Genomic DNA, 19799 nt, shown 5'->3' with positions numbered 1-19799 from the left:
GATGCAGTGCTTAAGCCATGAGCCATACGAAGTAAAGCTGTTTGGTGCGGGGCGCCTCTCAGTGCCACCTCTCCCCACCCCCTTGTGTCCCGAATCTCACTTGCAGGGAGCTTAAATTGGTTACAGATGCTCACTCCGGAAAAAAAGAGAACTTCAAATAGGTACAACATGAGAAGCTACTTGACCAGACACCAGACAGATGTGAGTGAAAACCTGTGGACAGCTTGGTGTTGAAAAGTCTGATATCTGGAGCAATTGTTTAAAATAAGAAGAAGAAGAAGAAGAAGAAGAAGAAGAAGAATTTGCTACTTGAGTATTTCGACTTCATAAATTGAACAGGATTAATGTCAATAGAGTTTGGAGTAATTACATGTAAAAGCACTGTCACACAGGTTTGACCTACCATCAGATGTGATCTTATTAAGTTTGTCAGTGGACACGCATGGTAGTGAATACCAGGTGAATATCATGTCCTAGGTGTCATTTTTAATGCTAATTACTTTCTGTAGCCCTTTGATTAAATCATCCTTGCTGAACAAAACCCCCCAAACAAACAGTAGAAACTCTCATAGAATTTGTAAAGGTTTTTATGGCTATATTGGGAATTGTTTTGGTTTTAATCGAAACTTGAATGGTCCCTGTGTGTCTCTACTGTTGCCTTCTCTTGGCGGCATGTTATGTCTAACGGATACCATGAAAGACCAATGATGATAATGGTAACAGTTTTAATGGTTAGCTGATGGTTTGTAATGGTATTTGTAGTGGAAACCATTAGTTTTTCTGTGACGGTTCCTATAGCCTGGTTTCTTTGCTTTTCCAGCATGAATTGAATACAGAAATAAGTAAGAATTAGCTCTCAGGCAAGGGTTTAGCCTAACACTTTGCCAAACTGCCATTTGCTTCACAACAGCATGCAAAACAAACACAAATAAGGACGGCCAAATGGAAAACTGAGCAACATGTCAAGTGAGGCCAGCATCAGAGTGAGAACTTCACTGTTACTCTAAACTGTACACTCTCTCTCTCTCTCTCTCTCTCTCTCTCGCTCTAAACTTTCTGTATCTGGAAAATACAATCAAATAACACCAAACATCCCAATAAAACAGAATCCAACACTCGAGACAAAGTCACAGAATCTTAACATGTTTAAATCACTCACCGCGGTGATGAAAGTGATCCGATGCTGCCTTCACGTGCTTCGTCTATTCTCTGGTGATTCTAATTTTTACGCTACTTACATTCAAGTACTCAAATCTCTACGATTTCCAAATGATCCAACCGGAAGTCATTTGGTATCTTTCTAACATGTAACCAATACTGTAAAAACAATTTTACATAATGCACTCATGGGTGCAGCTAGATATAAACCACTATCAAATCAGTGATTGGACTACTAAAAGTATAACAAAACAAAGATAATACAGAACCTCCGTCGTGATAAAACGTTAATAGTGACAAATTATAAACCTGGGTGAAAATTTTTTTGGTCAAGATCCATAACAGAGTGTAATTACGACTTGAAACGACGTTCATACATAGCATTTAGATCGGAAACTCAGATTCACAATAATTCCGACGGCACGTGAAGGTAGCATTAGCTCAGTATTACAGGCTATCGAAGTTGCTTTTTTTTTTTTTTAACGGAAAATAAGAAGATTATCAAACGTTTTTAGGTGTTATTGTGTTGGTTTAATGTTGTGTAGTTGGAGCTGAGCGTTCAGAGTGTAATTTTGGACTTTTTGACTGAGTTGTCAGCTCTGTGTGAAACCGCTCGGAGGAATGACGACGGAATAACGGACACCGGCCATAGAAACTCCGCCTTCATACACTTTAATAAAGACATCATTCATATTTATTCTCAACCTTGCTTGTTTTTGTATGTGTTATGTTCAATTCTATAGTAGTACAACACAAATATCCGGTCTGTAGAATACACGAACTGTACCAAATCAACACAAAAGTAGCCCAGATATTTCCCAAACGGAATCTAGAGTAAAAAAACACTCCTGAGGTACAGTCACAGGTTTATTACTCATCACTTTCCCTTCACACAAAGTGATACAGCACAACTTTAATCGGTGCAGAAGAGTGCAATAAACCCAAAACAGACTTACCCTGAGTATAAACGAATGCGCAGAAGTTGCAGGCGAGAAGCAAAATGATTATCTGACAACACACACGCATCTTATTGAAGTCCTAAAGTGCATGGTGAAGTCAAACACAAACGAGACGCTGTCGGTGTGACCAGCTCCATGAGAACATCTCCCCCGGGCAGATAACTCTACATCAGTGTGTTTGCGGCTTTTTCTTCCGTGCTCCACACACACACACACACACACACACACACACACACACACACACACACACACAGGCCGCCTACAAGAGATGGGCTGGACCGGACTGCGCATGCGTATTGGTTCCAGTCGTTATACTGTACTTCTAAACAGCAGGCGAGATCAGACTACACAAAGCAATAATATATGCTGGAGTACTAGTTTAATATGCTGTCTAGAACTGTAATATAGTGTCTTTCCTGCTGGAAAAATAACCTCTCAGAGAGTTTGTAATAGTTTTAATGGTTATAATGGAAATTGTATTGTTTTTAATGGAAACTTTAATGGTCCCTGTGGGTCACTGTACTGGTCATTTGATGCCTTTTATTGGTGGCATGTTATGTCCAGTGAATAGCATTAAGGATTAATGGTTTTAGTGGTTAGCTGATGGTTTGTAATGGTTTGTATTTGTAGTGGAAACCATTAGAATTTCTGTGACCCTTTCTATTGTTTTTTTTTTTTTTTTTTAGCAGGGTGGGACACAATAAGTAGGTTGTTTGGTGTTATAGTAGATGCTGGAGTACTAGTTTAACATACTGTTTAGTATGGTTAAGGCTCTGGTCTACTGACCACAAGGTTATGTGTTTGAGCTCCAGCGCTACCAAGCAGCCATGTCTTCCCTTCACTGTCCAAAAACATGCAGGTAGGTGGTTTGGTTATGCTAAATTGACCCATGGTGTAAATGAATGTGTGCGTGGTACCCTGCGATGGATTGCCACCCCATCCACTATGAATTCTACAGCCTTTTGCCCAGTGTTCAAGGGATTGGCTCTGGTTTCACTGTGACCCTGAGCAGGATAAAGAGGTTAAACCTTCTGTCATCTAGAGCTATACTTTCAGCACTAAAATCTATGTGAATGTTCAAAAATTAATTATAGCATAATTTAATTTACAGATAACTGAGGAAAGTAATGGCGGTAATGATTGTTGCTATAGTTAAGTGTTCAAAAAATCTAATATAAAATATACTAATCTGTTTTTTATTGTGCAATAGAACCTCTTTTTGCAGTTTTGTGAAGCAAATCATTTTATTCTATTCTTTGATTGAGGAACTATAATTGAATCAACACACTGGGTCTGCTACACACAATGAGCCTTATGTTGCAGGCAGTTCATCATATAGTGCCCAAGGCTATCCTGTGACATCTCCATGACCATTCCTGCTCCTCTGGCTCACAGAGCTAATTGGCTGATCTAGCTGCAAATGAGTTTAGAAACTCATGTTCTCATTTCTCTATCCCTGTCATCAGTTGCTAATACAAATGTAAACTACACTAAGATAACAAAACACAAGTGTGGTACAAAGGTGCAAAATGCATTTTGAATCAGCATCAACAGTGTGCATAAATGATTCAAATGATTTTTAGCTTCTGTGCCTGCATAGCAAAATGGACGCTGTTTGACCTACCAGTCTATCAGAGTTTGAGGTTTAACATGATTTATGAGGCATACATGGTCATTATTTGGTATGTATGAGCGTGAGTCAAACAAAAACCTTAAAAATGACATAAAACAGAAACAGTACAAACAGTTACATTTGTAGATGCAGAAGTAAAAAGGCACTACTGGACCGTTGGCCCCTTCTACTGCTACCTAAACCTGATACACTTTTACCTGTGACACCTCCTTGCAATAAACAATGCAATATATATATATATATAAACACACACACACACACACACACACACACACACACACACAGTGCATCCGGAAATTCATGTCCTTTTTTTGTTTTTTATTTTTAATAAATTTGCAAAGAATTCAAACAGACTTCTTTTATGTTGTCATTATGGGGTATTGTTTGTAGAATTGTGAGGAAAATAATGAATTTCATCCATTTTGGAATAAGGCTGTAACATAACTAAATGTGGAAAAAGTGAAGCGCTGTGATTCTCTCCGGATGCACTGTATATAAGGTTTTCATTTGATTCGCCATCGTATTTTAATAATAGTGGTAACACTTTAGAATGACATTTTAATGTATCTGTCCAACCCTCAAAATAACTTTGGTCCCCCCAACACACACACACACACACATTTTAATTTCCCCCCATTTGCTGGACTCTATATCCACATGTGGCCTTACATTACATACTTTAATGACATATTGATTTTTAGTTGTCAATAAAAGGCTATATTTTGGCAGGATGTAATTACAGAAAGTATGCCACATCTAACCTGGGTAACAAACGCCAACTACATAAAACAACTTTTTCAAGTCTCAGAATAAGACTGAACAACAAATAACTGACTCACATTAAATTTAATTAAACACAAATGTCATACAGACCCATCTACATTAAGGCACTATGCTGTCACATCCTGTGTAGTGTTCTAATTATAGCTTATGACCACAATTTTTGTTGTGGCTATGAACCGGCTCCAACTTGAAAGAGAGGAAAGAAGCTCAGGAAGTGGCACTAATTCCTCAATGTGGCTTACACGTGTAGAGTCGCTCACCCTTGGTAGACCTGGGTCCACCACCAGTATAGAGTTTGGGCTATATTTAGACAGAGGAAACCTCATATGAAGAGCCGAGCATATCCCTCATTAGACTTTAATGAGGCTGAGGCAGCTGCCTAATCATAGAGCAGGAGACTAATGAAAGCCGAGGAGTCCCCTTCTGATGGAGTTTAAATGTCACCCTCACCGTGAGAGGAAGGGATTTCACACTGCAGCTTTCCACTAGCCACATACAGAAGGGATACCTAAAAATGTTCAAACAGCATAAACACATTGAAAAAGAAACCCACGCACAACCTAGTTTCATTCATATGTGTCTAATTCAATGTGGCACTACACGTACCCTATAAACTCGTCGGATTGAACATGGAATAGATTGTAATAGGAAGATTGTTGTTATTGTTATCCCGTTGATTAATTATGCAATGTTTGTTTTTAATGAATCTAAATGGTCATGTGATGATGCTTTCTGAATTCAAATGATGGTTTGTGTGAGTTTATTTTTCATGTAACTCTATTCCCAATTACATTAATCTTTTCGCAATGCTTGATTGTTGTAGAATCCCTTACTTCCTATATGAATTCCACAACCCCCAGGTGTACAGTATAAAAATCATTTGTGAAGTCATTAGACATTAAAACCCAATATATGAAGTTCAACCAAAAACACTTGTAAAAAGTGCATTCTTTATTCTTCAGTATAGTTTTAGCACCCTTATGTCTTCACCTCTGCCAGGCATTTGTTTACCCAAATCATTTAATTAATAAACATTTTCAATATACTTTTTTTTTTTTTTTTACAAGTCCTCCAGTTATCCTCATGTGACAGTGAGGGCTGACCCAAGTATGAAGGCTGAGAATCGTTGATGAGTCGGACTGTCAGTCTTCCTGTCAGTGTTATTCCCAGACACACATACATGCAAACGTTTGTCTTACTTTTCTTGTGAAAACTTTCCATTGACACACATTATGTGGCCAAACGTTTTTGGACACCTGACCTTCGCGCCAATATTTGGTTCTTCTCTAAACTGTTGCCATAAAGTTGGAAGCACACACTTGTAGAGAATGTCTTTGTATGCTGTAGCATTACAATTTCCCTTCACTGGAACTAAGAGGCCCAAACATGTTCCAACATGACAACATGACCCATGTGCACAAAGCGAGCTCCATGGAGACATGGTTTGTGAAGGTTGGAGTGGACAAACTTGAGTGTCCTGACCTGAACCCCACTGAACCCACTGAACTGGAGCGCCAACGGCACCCCAGAACTCCTCACACAACAGCAATGCCTGATCTCACTAATGCTCTTGTAGCTGAATGATCATAAATCCCCACAGCCACGCTCCAAAATCTAGTGGAAAGCCTTCCCAGAAAAGTGGAGGTCATTATCACAGCAAAGAAGAGGACTAAATCTGCAATGGGATGTTCAACAAGCACATCTGGGTGTGATGTCCACAAACTTTTGGCCATATAATGAAATTATTAATGCTCATTAGTAATGCGATGCCTAACCCTAAGCATAACCTCAGCTCTTTGAGCAAAAAAAGCTATTTTCCTCCTCCTTCTTCAATGTTTCCCACAAAGACAAATCTGCATATAGATTCTAACCCCCTTAAGATATTAAATACCCCCAACCTCAATAATAAAAACACACACACATTCATCCTTGCTCCATCTCACAAAACTTAATAATTAAAACATTCACTCAGCAGCTCATTTCTTTACATTCTTGAATAAAAATGTAAACAATTTTAGTTAAAACTACAAAAATGTAACTATTAATTTTTATGGGGATCCAAATCATTGTTGGGGTAAAACAAAATCTGCAACTACAACATCAAACAAAAAAAAAAAAGCAATTTTAGTAAATGAAAACAGTGCAATGTAACAGCAAATAAAAGCATCTGAAATAAATGTTACTTTATTGAATATTTCTTTTAAAAGCATTTTTTTTTTATATGTAAATGCTGTCAGTTGTCCTGATATAATTGCTGTAGTAGGTTCATTATGAAACAGCAAATAGCTCCAAGAAAATGAAAAAAATGAAAGACTAATGCAAAACAAAGATGAGCTAAGATGTTGGGGTGATGAGACAGTTGAAAGGGATTGGTGTTTTTGAAGTTTTTTTTTTTTTTTTTTTTTAAAGAACAACAACAACAAAAAAGCAAAACATCAGCTTATGGGCAGTGTGATGCTTGTTGGCAGGTGATATAAGAGTGCAGTGATTAAAGTCTGAGGTAAACCTCAGAACCTCACCAAAATGGCCTTACAACAGCCAAATACAATGCCAACCCAGTTTCTACTGCCAACCAGTGGCACTGCCATGACTCTCTGTTACATGCTGTTTATAGGAGGTGCAAACCTGCCTATAAAATGGCAAAGCAATTAGCTGAAATCATGGTAGTCATCCAGTGTAAGAGTTGCCATTAGTTTTAAGTTAATTTATTTATCCAGGACAGAGACACAACACCAAGGTCACCTGAGGTCAAACTGACAGAGACAGCCTCATGTAAACACTCGTACACCGGAAATATTTCTCATGTAATCTATTTAGATGGAAGGTATGCCTTTAACCCTGATGTTACCCTCAAATCTGATCAAATTTTTATTTTGACCCCAGCAATTTAAACCTCCAGAATATGATTTTATTTATTTATTTATTTATTTTTATTTTACAAAGATTTATGTCTCAGGTAATTTATGTGACTTTGTTGACTACTTAAATAGCCCTTTATATAAACCATTGACAGTGGACAGTGTGTTCTTTCTTGATTCTTCTTCCTCCAGACATACCGCTGATCCATCATGCCGAAAAGTTCCAGTTTTGTTGCATTGCTCCACAGAACAGAATCCCAAAACTTCTGTGGCTTATTTCTATGATTTTGAGCTAATTTTCTTGTGCTTTTTGGTCAGTTGTGATGAACGTCTTGGAGTTCTGGCATGAAAACCTTCTGCATTTAGTACATACCGTACAGTGCTCACTGAATCCTCAGTGCCTGTTGTCACCAAGTCTTGCTGCAGGTCTTTTGCAGTCACTCGAGGGTTTTTCACAACCTGCCTTCTCAGAAATCTGCTTGCAGCCATTGATCGCTTCCTTTTTCTTCCCCGTCCAGGTATTTCATACATTTTCTACCCTTAGTCAGTTCAGGTATTTCACGTGTTCCAGCTCAAGCACACCTGGTGCAACTAATGAAGCCCTTGATTAGTTACATCAGGTGTGCTTGAGATAACACCTGTTTTGTATATTTGTGCTGGATTCTATTCAGGGGGTTGAATAATTTTGAAACTGGAGAAATCATTATAAGTTGCATTTTCATTTAAATTCTGGAAACCACTTGAAGCATTCATTGTGTTGAACTATTTCAATTGCTTTTGTTTGACTTGTTCATTGCAAACTGCTGAAAGTCTGTACATTTTGACAATAAACCTGCTTTGCAATCGGGGCTGAATAATTTTGATTGCAACTGTATATTGAATATGTAAAATTATAGCATGTTAGTAACCTCAATAAAACAACCAAAACAAATGTGTGTAAAATTTTTCTCATGTTTTATACAGCTAAAAGAGCCTGGGGTCAAATTGACCCTAAAGAACACAGATGCTACAAAATGTGTACAGGACATTGAAAAAATATCATGTTAATTTTATGCTTACAGAGTTGTCCCTGTTAAATTAGGAAAAGTCATTAAATCTGAAGCAAAAATAAATTTATGTCAATCAAGTATTTACAGATGTTAAACATTGAATGGAGTTAAATTGACCCCAAAGATAATAGGAGGGTTAAGTTATAAAAAGTTACTGGAGCCATTTTAAATTTTAAACCTTGGTCAATTAGAGAGCTATTTCAAGTTGACACTTTTACTATATATCTAAATATATTTTACTACATCTTCAGAAACAACTTTTTTTTTTTTCATAATTAATACTTTTAGAAACATTTGCATGGTTTTTTCATTGCATTGTGCCAATAGGCTTTAATGGTATTAAGATCCCTCATAAGGCAAAGCTGAATTTTTGTTTACACAATGAAAGGTTAAACACATGACAGCATAGACAATATATTTGAAAAAGAGATTTTATTCAATAAGCACCAGTGAAAATGAAGAATACTCCTTACTTCTTACCACTAACCACTGCTCAAATTGTTGGCCTAAAAACTGAAACACCGGAAAATGAGGACTTGATTGCTCTCTGGAAAAAGAAAATATCTGCAGTCACATTTCCAGAAACTAAAAAAATGGAATATAATTTGATCAATAGAGAGGCTGTAGAAATTCTTCTTTCATAAAAGAGGCAAGAAACAGGAGCAGATTTCATCTGAACAACTGAAACTATAAATTACATATTTATCCTCAATTTTTGGACATATTTAGATTATGTGCGGTCAAGTATAAATAAAACACTGAAATTAAATTAAATACTGACATCTTTTGCTACTCGAAAAGAAAAGATGATGTGAAGTAGAAAAAAAAAGACATCTATGAATTTCCAAAAACTGAAAAATGAAAATACAGTGCATCAAAATGACTTGTAGGGATTGGAAGTCTGGTGCGTCCCTCTGCTTAAACATGGTGATCATGCAGCTTTACACTGTGAGAGAAATGGCTTTGCTACTAAATGTCCATGTGCTCAAAACCTGAGAATGGCTCTCACTGATGGTTCATTAGCTTCTCAATGACATGGCCTTTTATCAGCGTACAGATATTTACACCTTCTGAAATGTTGACGTGTTAATTGCAGAGGTTTTCTGGTGTAGATGTCAATATCTGTAATGCCAGCGTCTGTGGCGATATTGTGCCTGTTTGAGTTCGTTGACTGTGTTCTGGTTGGGATTGGTCTCGATGCACAAAACGACAAACTGGTTGGAGCAGCTACGGGTTTGCTGATTCAGCAGGCCACTGTAGAGGAAAGAAGCCTGGCCCGTGATGGCCATGTCACCAGCTCTCCAGGACTCACAGTTCTTATCCTCAAGACGCCTTCCCCTCTCTGATGAACCATGCCATATGGCCTTCTGTGGCCTGCAGAGAGACCGTGCAAGGAAACACAAATAGATCAGTGCAAATGCAGAGAAACACAAATATGAATACCAATGCAGAGAATAACGCATGTATGTGTATTTGGATTTAAACCAGAAGTGGGTGTGGCCTAAACCAGAAGGGTTTAAGCCACAACAAACAAACAAACAAATAGGAATCACTATGCCCACAGAAGTCCTGGAAGACACCGGAGAAACTCCATTGGTAGAAATGGCAGCAGAATCAGCATCTGACTCTGATGGTTCCTCAACATCAGCTATATCATCCGAATTCATAATTAGTCTCAACTAGAGATGTAGGGTTTTTTTTGTATCCTGCTCACACAATTATTATTTTTGTATGCACCTACTGGAGATATTTTCTAATGAATTTAAACAAACTACTGTAGTAATGACATTTAACCCTTAAAGACCTAGAACGATTTTTGGGAAATCTGATCCTCCTGTATTATTTTTTCTAACCTATTCTAGCAATCAGCAATAAGTGCCATATATCATTTCAAACAGGAAAACTTTAGTTTTCAATCTAGCTCATTTAATGTCCCAATTCTAAGTTTTATTTTTGTTTGAGAATGGATGAATCATCCAGAGGTTTTAGAAAAACGGCAGAAACGAGTTGGAGTTTTTAACTGTGAACTTAAACAAAACCTCCTGAAGTTAGGATTTGTTTTCTTTAGAAAGTTATACCTGGATGTTTTAGAGTTCCAAATAAAATTTTGTCTTTATCTAACATTCCCTTTGCAAGTTATAGGCATTTATTACAATAATATCCTAGACGTTTTCAATGAAAAAAGGCATTTTATTTACTGACAATGTAGATGTGTAAATAAAAGAGATGTGTCTCTCAAATGAGGAATTTCCATCCTCCTCCTTTTCCCCCCAAAGGAACACATTGATTGGTGGAGTAGATGACAGTCTGAACCAATTTTGGGATGGGTGGGGGTGGGGTAGGGGTACTAAGCAGCAACAGCATATCCTGTTTGACTCAGGAACAAACTTTCGTTTCCTTGACGAATCAATGCTGCAGAATGTGATAGCGTAACCATGATTCATTCGCATTCACTATGGAGCATCTGAACGTTCAACTTAGACAAATATAACGATGTTGTGAAAGCATTACGCAGTGCATCATATTCATATTAATGAGCATAGTTTCTATTTGTCCACTTGTTCTCACACGCATGAAAGTAAATTCCTCCTACTTGTGCATACCATGGGATCCCATTCCCATCTCTATTCTCAACCAGATGTCCTGTGAAGCTTTCTGGAAAACGTTCTAAAACCAAAAATTAAATAGTGCTCCTCCTATTTATATCTGTATTTATTCATATCTGAATCACAAGTATAGTGTATAGTGTTCATGCAGTGAAACTACAATTTCCAATCGAGTATGTGATCATATATGTTGGATCATATGTTTTCTTGCATTTTTCACATCCAGAAGTGGTACAATATCCAAATTATTTATTTAAGTAAAAGCGCAACTAATTATCTACATAAACAGTTGAGTAAAAGTGGAAGTACAACTTCACTCAACTCTTAAAATCTTACATTTATGAATGTAAATATACAAGAAAGATTTGGAAAAGAAAAAGGCATCAAATCACACACTTATAAATCAGTAATAAATTATGCAATAAATCATGCATAGCAGCAGATAGATTGATGTGATGGGTATTATGTCTAATTTTTGCTCTCACATTTGTTAAAGTTTAAATTTGTTAGGAATTTAGATTGACTCATCAGGACTGTCAGATGATATTTAGTCATATTTTACAAATATATGATTATAGAGAAATACACTGATGCAGTGTTTGACAATGTATTGAGAAGAAGGCAGAGACTTTTCTTTTGAAACATAGTAAGTAAAATTCAACAGTAAACTGGTGAAAGAAAGAAAAAACCCTCAAGTACACTTAACAGTAACAAAGAAGTAGTACTGTGCTACTTCTCATCTCTGATCTTAAGGCTCATATATGTAGCATATCTGGACAAAAACTCTTTCAGATGCACAAACTGTTTGACTTTTGTGACTTTGTGACTAATGTCTGAAATGTGCAGCTGTAAAATGTGAGACTAAACAGACAATGTACAGAAATACATGCACATTTACAAATTATACCAAAAACCCTTATATGAACTGTAATCAAGGTCGCTAAATTTGATTTTTAAGGCATAAATCATCTGGTTTTCATGACTGAACTGAATGTCACAAGTTGATTTGCCATGTTTTCCATGGATACCATTCAAAGTGTATAATCTAGTATAACAACATAGTTATTATTGCCCCCTTGTGGCCAAAGGTTTCGTGAAACACATCAATCAAATTCAGAGGTTCAGTCCAGTGGGATGGTTAACTTGCCAAAACATAGGAGTGAAACCAATGACTGACCACAGAAAGAAGACGGTTGCTCAATATACAAGCAGTAAAATAAACCCCACTTCTAACAGGAGTTTGAAATCTGTTCATGACTTAATATGAACCTAGCAAAAACCTAAAGAACATGGTGTTCACTGGCACGTACATGGTAATATTTCGTTGGGAAAATCTTTTTCGGAACAGCACAGGATGAATAAAATGCTGTCTAGACTTTTTTCTATCTGTCATAATCCAGTGTTCACAATTGTTAGTAACCATTTTCTACTAATACAACACACATGCAGGCTAGGCTTTATTAGAGAAGACTGCAGTAGTTCAATGCTCCTAGCTGTACAAAAAGACACTCCTAGACAATGAACTTAGATTTCATCAACAGCATATTCATGCACATTCATGCCAACTTACTGAAACCAGAGCTGTCATATCGCTTAAAAACATCAGGTTTCACAAACAGCTTGAAAAAGAGGATTTGCTAACCACAATTGCAGCTCTACTGTCACAGTAGCCACGGATGCATGGTACGAGTAGCTATATTTACCACCCACGGGTATAAATAGATGTAAACAGAGAAGGAACTGGCAAAACTAGCTGCAAAATACAGTGGTGGAAAAATGGGGAAGAAAAATTGATAAGTGAAGCCCAAGCTTGTGGCTGGGCAAGCCAGATTTTTTTTTCATTTAGGGGAACAGCTCGGGAACTGCAATAGATGGGTTTTTTACTGCAGAGATATTGGAAAAAAGAACTTTGCCCTCTGTATAACATTATGTGGACACATCTTTCCTAATCCACTCTTCAAATTACACCAGAGCCACCTATGGTCATTTTTTTTTTTTTACATTTATTTTTTAATTTCGACAATGCCATCATGTCATCTTTATCTGTTTAGTATTCCAAATTAATTCTGTATTTTTAATCCATTTTAAAGCTAATTATCTGCTCATTCTGAATAATGTATTCATATTCTGTTACATCCATAATGCGTAATAAGATGCAAATACAACATTCACATTGTGCAAATGTAAATACGTTTGTACATTTGTTGCTGAAATAAAAAAAAAGTCTATGAACATAGACTCATCATTTTGTTTAAAGGAGAAATATTATATTGTTTTAGCCAATATATAAATGACGTGCTATAATAACCATAAGGAATTAGTACCTCTCAGAAATTTAATACATAGCAAGTGTAACTCAGTGGTTAAAACTTTCAGCTACTGATTGGAATCTTGTGAATTCAAAACCCTGCACTGCCAATCTGACACTGTTGGGTTTACCAAGCCTTTAACCCTCAATTTGTTATTCACTTCAGATAAAAGCTTCAGACGTATGAGTAAATGTAAATTAATTAATATAAGTACCACTCCTTTTTATTTATCTTCCTGGTATACCACACTAAATGACAATATATTCAAAACTCTACAGCTAAGGTCTTCATCGATGCACAAAACATCAGCCCATTTGACATACATTCTATATAAGCTGCACTGGCTAGTTGTCCCTTTACATATTTCTTATAACAAACTAGTTCTAGGTGTTAACTGGTGTTAATGGTGTTAAAATTAACTGACCAGAAAGGATCACTCATCACATCTCGTCCATCAAAAGAGTAGAGGGGGATCCCACCGGGGAGAATGTGATTGGAGAAGATGCTTTCCCAGTTTTTAAACAGAACTTCACCCTGCAAAAATAGGATAGACACTTTATTTAATGTACTGTTATGAGGAAAAGAAAATATTTTCAGCTCAAACCAAAGAAAATATGAACTGGAATAGATTTTAATAGCTTTAAATCTCCAAACGGTCGCTATTTAGTTTTTCCTGCTTTTGAACACCCCTCCCCTCTTACTAAAACACATCTACATATCAGAGAAGATAAGTGGCTCACCCTGAGGTTAACAATGGGTAAGCTGGTGCGGTAGGGTGGCTGCACAATGTCGATCAGGTCCTGTAGGTGGTGAGAAAGGAAAGCCCTGTACTCGTCTCGGATGCCCATGGCCTGAGCTTGTAGTCTGCACTGCTTATTCACTGAGTGGATGGAGCCCAGGTCCCCAGTCAGTGGTGTGTTGAGGGCAACCAGCCTGAGCTGTGAGACATATTTACCTAAATGATTAGTCTCGTAATGAAATATGAGATTCATTTTACATTTTGATTACATTTATATCTGCTCTTCTTTTTTTTTCTTCTTTTTTTTTGACACACATACATTATGTGTGATATTTAGCTTGAAATCTTATGATTGAAATAGTTATGTTTTGGATTGCATTCATCATATGCTAAACAGCCATTTTTACCAAATAATCACAAGTTCAGTGTATAATACAGTGTATAATAATATGTCAAGTACAGATGGCTAAATAAATGTGGAGAAAATTGCCAATCTAAAAGTAATTGAGGTGGTGAAACGCTGAAAAGCTGTTTCAATGAAAAAATGGAAATACACCTCTATTTTACAATTTATCTACAAAACAAAAATATAAATGTAAAAATATTAAAAATGAAACAATCCAACGTTTTGTCATGTCCCTCTAAGGCTCCAGACCTGATCTGAAGAAGGTATGTCAGATATGTCATGAAGAATGTGCAGAATGGTGGTCTATAGCGGGCTGAACATTAAAACCAGTTCAACGATGGTTGGCCGTGATATTAGATGGGAGGACTAAAATCTAATATCTATCTCAGTAGGTTGTAACAAGTTAATTCAAAACAAAAACCACTAAACCTATGCTTCTGTCATAAATAACTGTGCGATTCTATTTTGACGGGACAATGTGTACTTAATCTATGTACATTCAGTTTCTCCTCCCAAGGCATTTTCGGGGAAAAATGATGAAAGAGTAAATAATCCACCTTATTCATTTTCGTTACATATGTAAATGTAAATCTAGCACATTGTGTCTTCTTGCTATAAATGTTGCTTAAGGGAGTGCAAACATTTGCATAAGACTTTTGCACTATTCCTTACACTTATACACTTTATAGCAGGAGTGATCAAATTGTAATGAAGCATGACAAACATACCAACACGCTGAAACACAAAAATAGGTCTCTTAAACACGTGCTAAAACACAGCAAGGTGCTATTTGTCAGATTCTCTTCATCTTTTGTATACTTATGCTTTGGAGCGTCCATTATTCAAATGGACCTGCCATTGAGCTAACCACTAAAATAAACTTAGACTAGCTGGGACGTTCTACAACAGCGCTGGATGGACAGCACCATAATTTATAGTCTAAAACAGGAACCTTGGAAACCACAGAAATACAAGCTAGAATTAAACCAATGATTTTTTCCCCTTACAAGCTTCACACAAAACCATAACAAATAACAATATCATGTATTTTTTTTTAGCTGAAAAGAAAAGAATAGTCAGAGAAAGACGGCCATTCTTACCGCACTTCCTGTGTGAATTTTAGGAGTATTGCTGAATCGAGGAGCCAATATTAAAGGGTGAGCCTAAAGAGGATTAGAGAACAATTTTTAAGATGAAAAAGTTTAAAGTGAGTAAACACACTTTAACTGATGTGTATAGACTGTACATTTTGGTCATTTAAAACACTATCATGTATCTTCCAGAAAGTATCCCGCAGAAAATATTATGATATTATGTTAAAGCCAAAATTACAAAGAAGTAGCACTAAAAAAAAGTTGTAGTCCCATCCATCCATTTTCTGTACTGCTTATCCTAAACAGGGTCACACCCTGGATGGGGTGCCAATCCATTGCAGGACACAATCACACCCCTCCACACACTATGGACACTCAGCCTACAACACATGTCTTTGGACTGAAAGAGGAAACTGGAGTACCTGGAGGAAACCCCCGAAGCATGGAGAGAACATGCAAGCTCTGCATATATAGGGGGGAGGCAGGAATCAAACCCCCAACCCCGGAGGTGCGAGGCAAGCGTGCTAACCACTAACTGACCATGCCCCCCTGTGGTTGTCCAATTTAATTAAATGTACAGAAATACATCAATCTGGGAAGGGTTACAAAGCTATTTCAAAGGTTCTGGGACTCCAAAGAACCACTGTAAGAGCCATTATCTCCAAATGGCAAAAAAAAACTCGACACAGTAGTGAACCTTCCCAGAAATTGCCGACCTTCCAAAATTCCTGCAAGAGCACAGCAACGACTCATCCAGCAAGTCACAAAAGAGCCAAGGACAACATCAAATGCATCCATGGAAGAGAGGTGAGGTGAAATTTGAATTTCTGAATTTCCTCAAACCTTTTTGGAGAATGTTCTGTGGACTTATGAGTCGAAAGTGGAACTGTTTGGAAGATAGGGGTCCTGTTATATCTGCCGTAAACCAAACACAGAATTCCACAAAAAGAACATTATACCTACAGTTAAGCATGGTGGTGGAAGTGTGATGGTATGGGGATACTTTGCTACTTCAGGGCCTGGGAAACTTGCAGTAATTGAGGGAAATATGATTTCTGCTCTTCACCAGAAAATCCTAAAGGAGAATCTCTGGTCTTCAGTCTGTAAGTTGAAACTCAAGCACAACTGGATTATGCAGCAAGACAATGATCCAAAGCACAGGAGTAAGTCCTAGTCCTAGAAGTAAGTGAAAGACTGCTCTCCAGTTATCGGAAGCATTTGGTTCCAGTTTTTGCTGCTAAAGGTGGCACAACCAGATTTTAATTTTATGACAATGGTCCAAAGCATAGGAGTAAGTCCACCTCTGAATGGCTCAAAAAAGCTAATTTAAAGTTTTGGACTGGCCTAGTTAAAGTCCTGACTTGAACCAACTGAGATGCTGTGGCAGGACCTTAAACAGGAAGTTCATGCTCGAAAACCCTCCAATGTGGCTGAACTAAAGCAGTTCTGCAAAGAAGAGTGGGCCAAAATTCCGCCACAGTGCTGTGAAAGGCTGATCTCCAGATATCGGAAACGTTTGGTTGCAGTTATTGCTGGTAAAGGTGGCACAACCCGAGTTTAAGTTTAAGGGGGCAATTAGTTTTTCACATGGGTGATAGGTGTCGGATAACTTTTTTTTGCTTCAATATAAAAAAATAATAAAAACTGTATTTTGTGTTTACTCAGGTTGAGTTTGTTTTATGTTGTATTTCGTTTGAAGATCTAAAACTCTTTAGTATGAGATATACACAAAAACTGAAGAAAGCAGGATGGGAGCAAATACTTTTTCACAGCACAGTAGCATTGATTATTATGGCCAAACAGTAAAACTTTTTATTCATCTGACCACAGAACACTCCTCCAAAAGGCAAGTGGTCACCTGCAAACTTCAGTCTGAAATTTTTTGCCAGTCTTAGAGTAAGACTGGCAAAAAATGACCATAAGTAAGACCATGTTCTTCCTTGCACAACATGCCTTTAAGGCCATGAGGCTGTAAGACTATCTTAATGGTGGCTGTACATATTTTGGTACCTGATGCCTCTAACTGTCTGACCAGTTCCTTTGTTGTTGTCTTGGGGTTCAGGTGAACCTTTCAGACCAAAGTTCATTCATCCCTGGGACTTAATTGGTGCCTCTTTCTTGAATGATGCTGTGTCTGTATGGTCCCAAGATTTTTTATATTTGCACACATTTGTTAGTACAGATGCATGTGGTACCTTCAGCTGTTTGGAAATTACTCCTAAGGAGAAACTGGACTTGTTGAGGTCCACATTTTTTGCTGCATTCTTTACCCACATCACACAAAACAAAATTTTGTCTATAAAAAGTGCTGTTTTCAGTGAAAGACAACATGCTGGAACTTACATCATCTTGTGAAAGGACAGTAGGGGAATTCACCTCAATCAACCCTCCAAGCTAGGAAACAAAAAAAAGAAAACATAGTTAGCTAGTTTTTAACATTAGATACATCTTCATTCATGAACTGTTTCACAGTAACTCATAATAGCTATTTTTTAATGTACTGATATTGATACAGTGACTGGATGTTAGGAAATATTGTACCAAAAACATTCCGACACAAGACATGATACAGAATGACTGATACAGAATATACATATGATAGAATAAAGAAAAGTAAAATATTACCTGAATCTCTCTCCAACCCCCTTGGACCTTGAGGTAGAGTTTACTCGTATCTGTAACCATGGAAAATGTTCCCTCTTCAACCGCATACGGCTCGTGCTTCATGGCATAGAGACTTGCGTATTTCTTTACCTGAAATAACAACATCATACATTCGTTAGAGTCACAGCACACAGATGCAATATTTTGTATATTACTGTAGGTATGGCAACTGTTTAAACCAGGGGTGTCCAATCTTTCAATAGGAATGAAAACCTGCACCCACACCGGCCCTTTCCAGATAAGATTGGACACCCCTGGTATAGACCCAACATGTAATAAGTTAATATTACATTATGAGCAGTTTATTAGGCTACATATTGACTTAATGATATTGATAACTTAATATTGATTAAATTAAGTAATTCAATACATCAAAGAACATATTGAAGCAAATAATTTGATAATTATTTGCATTATATGCAGATTTCTGTAACCATTGTTAAAAATGAAAAAAAAAAATGCAACACATAATATAATATAATATAATATAATATAACATAATTTCAAGCATTTGGCTTGTAAATTTTAGGCCTTTTTTGACCCAGTTTATGTAACATATCTTTACATTATTTAAAAGCCAGTGGCCAATACTGAAGGGACTACATTAGCAACAACAGTTCAGGATGTTATAGGCTTTAAGGGGACAGTAACATAGGGCCATATTCAGTTTTGACAACTTAAGTTCAAAAGATACATCAACATTTAAGCAGGGAAAGTTCCTTGTATTCAGAATCGACTCATGCGGTTGCTTAAGTTGATCTTCTGGGCTGTTTATTCAGATTCTTGCTTGTAGTTCACGTTTCTGAGGTTGCCAGAGTTTTCTTGAGTAGACTCATCAGAGACAGCTCTACAATAGGGTCTAGACAATCATCTTTTAAAAAAAACACGTGCCATTAAGCCCCGAAAAAATAACTATTTGATAGAAAATGCAAACTGTCAACATCATGAAAGAAAAATCGACTTGAATTGAAGGTCAGAATTACATATAACTGAGACATGCCTATGTTTTTGCCAAACTCCATCCCTCATGTACAACTCCTCTGCAACAGTCTGAGTAGTGCGTAAGTCTGTAGTCATGCCTGAGATCTGAATTCAAATTTGTCCAATTTTACTATTAACTCCTCACTACGAGGGTGTAACTCATCTGTGAATATGGCCCTTAGTGTTGTAGGTTAATGGCGTGTGATGATGAGTGTCACTCACTGAGCCAGAGCCACCAGCAGCTGGTCCTGGTGGACCAGGAGGACCTTGAGGCCCAGGTGGGCCAGGAATAACAGCAGCTGAAATCACAAAAATACTTTAGTATCAGTCTGTTTATTATTAAGATACAGAATTTCCTGATGCTTCCATGACTTCCATTAAGAGACCACCTGATACCTCATAACCGGCATGCATCATCATCATCATCATCATCATCAGAAAGGGAAGTTTAACCCCTTAAAGTCTAAGCTGATTATTTCGTTATGCATAGATTCAGATGACTAGTATTTATTTAGTGTATAGTTACAAACTGAGGAATGAGGACTGAGTGTGGACATGGC

General features: G+C 37.2%; 2 protein-coding genes across 5 annotated transcripts in view; both read right to left on the bottom strand.

Annotated features, from left to right (window-relative positions):
- The window catches only part of reck (reversion-inducing-cysteine-rich protein with kazal motifs), an 80481-nt gene extending 78139 nt beyond the window's left edge, over positions 1-2342 (bottom strand). The window contains exon 1 of one of the 2 annotated variants that reach the window (XM_017479299.3): positions 2115-2342. In XM_017479299.3, coding sequence (XP_017334788.1) covers positions 2115-2184 — 70 coding nt within the window. In that variant the 5' untranslated portion in view covers positions 2185-2342. The remainder of the gene's footprint in view (positions 1-2114) is intronic. The other variant, XM_053683651.1, reaches the window with a different exon arrangement.
- Positions 2343-8855: 6513 nt separating this feature from the next.
- Positions 8856-19799, bottom strand: part of col15a1a (collagen, type XV, alpha 1a) — a 91237-nt gene continuing 80293 nt past the window's right edge. For all 3 annotated transcript variants that reach the window (XM_017479277.3, XM_017479283.3, XM_017479289.3), the window contains 7 exons: positions 19462-19538; positions 18220-18348; positions 17938-17988; positions 15601-15663; positions 14096-14293; positions 13780-13889; positions 8856-9814 (listed from right to left, as the gene is read on the bottom strand). In XM_017479277.3, the coding sequence (XP_017334766.1) occupies positions 9556-9814; positions 13780-13889; positions 14096-14293; positions 15601-15663; positions 17938-17988; positions 18220-18348; positions 19462-19538 (887 nt within the window). In that variant the 3' untranslated portion in view covers positions 8856-9555. The remainder of the gene's footprint in view (positions 9815-13779; positions 13890-14095; positions 14294-15600; positions 15664-17937; positions 17989-18219; positions 18349-19461; positions 19539-19799) is intronic.

This window comes from Ictalurus punctatus, chromosome 1 (assembly GCF_001660625.3).
Source record: "Ictalurus punctatus breed USDA103 chromosome 1, Coco_2.0, whole genome shotgun sequence".
NCBI lineage: Eukaryota > Metazoa > Chordata > Actinopteri > Siluriformes > Ictaluridae > Ictalurus > Ictalurus punctatus.
Note: the sequence above shows the minus strand (reverse complement) of the source record. Positions and strands in the feature narration are given on the sequence as shown.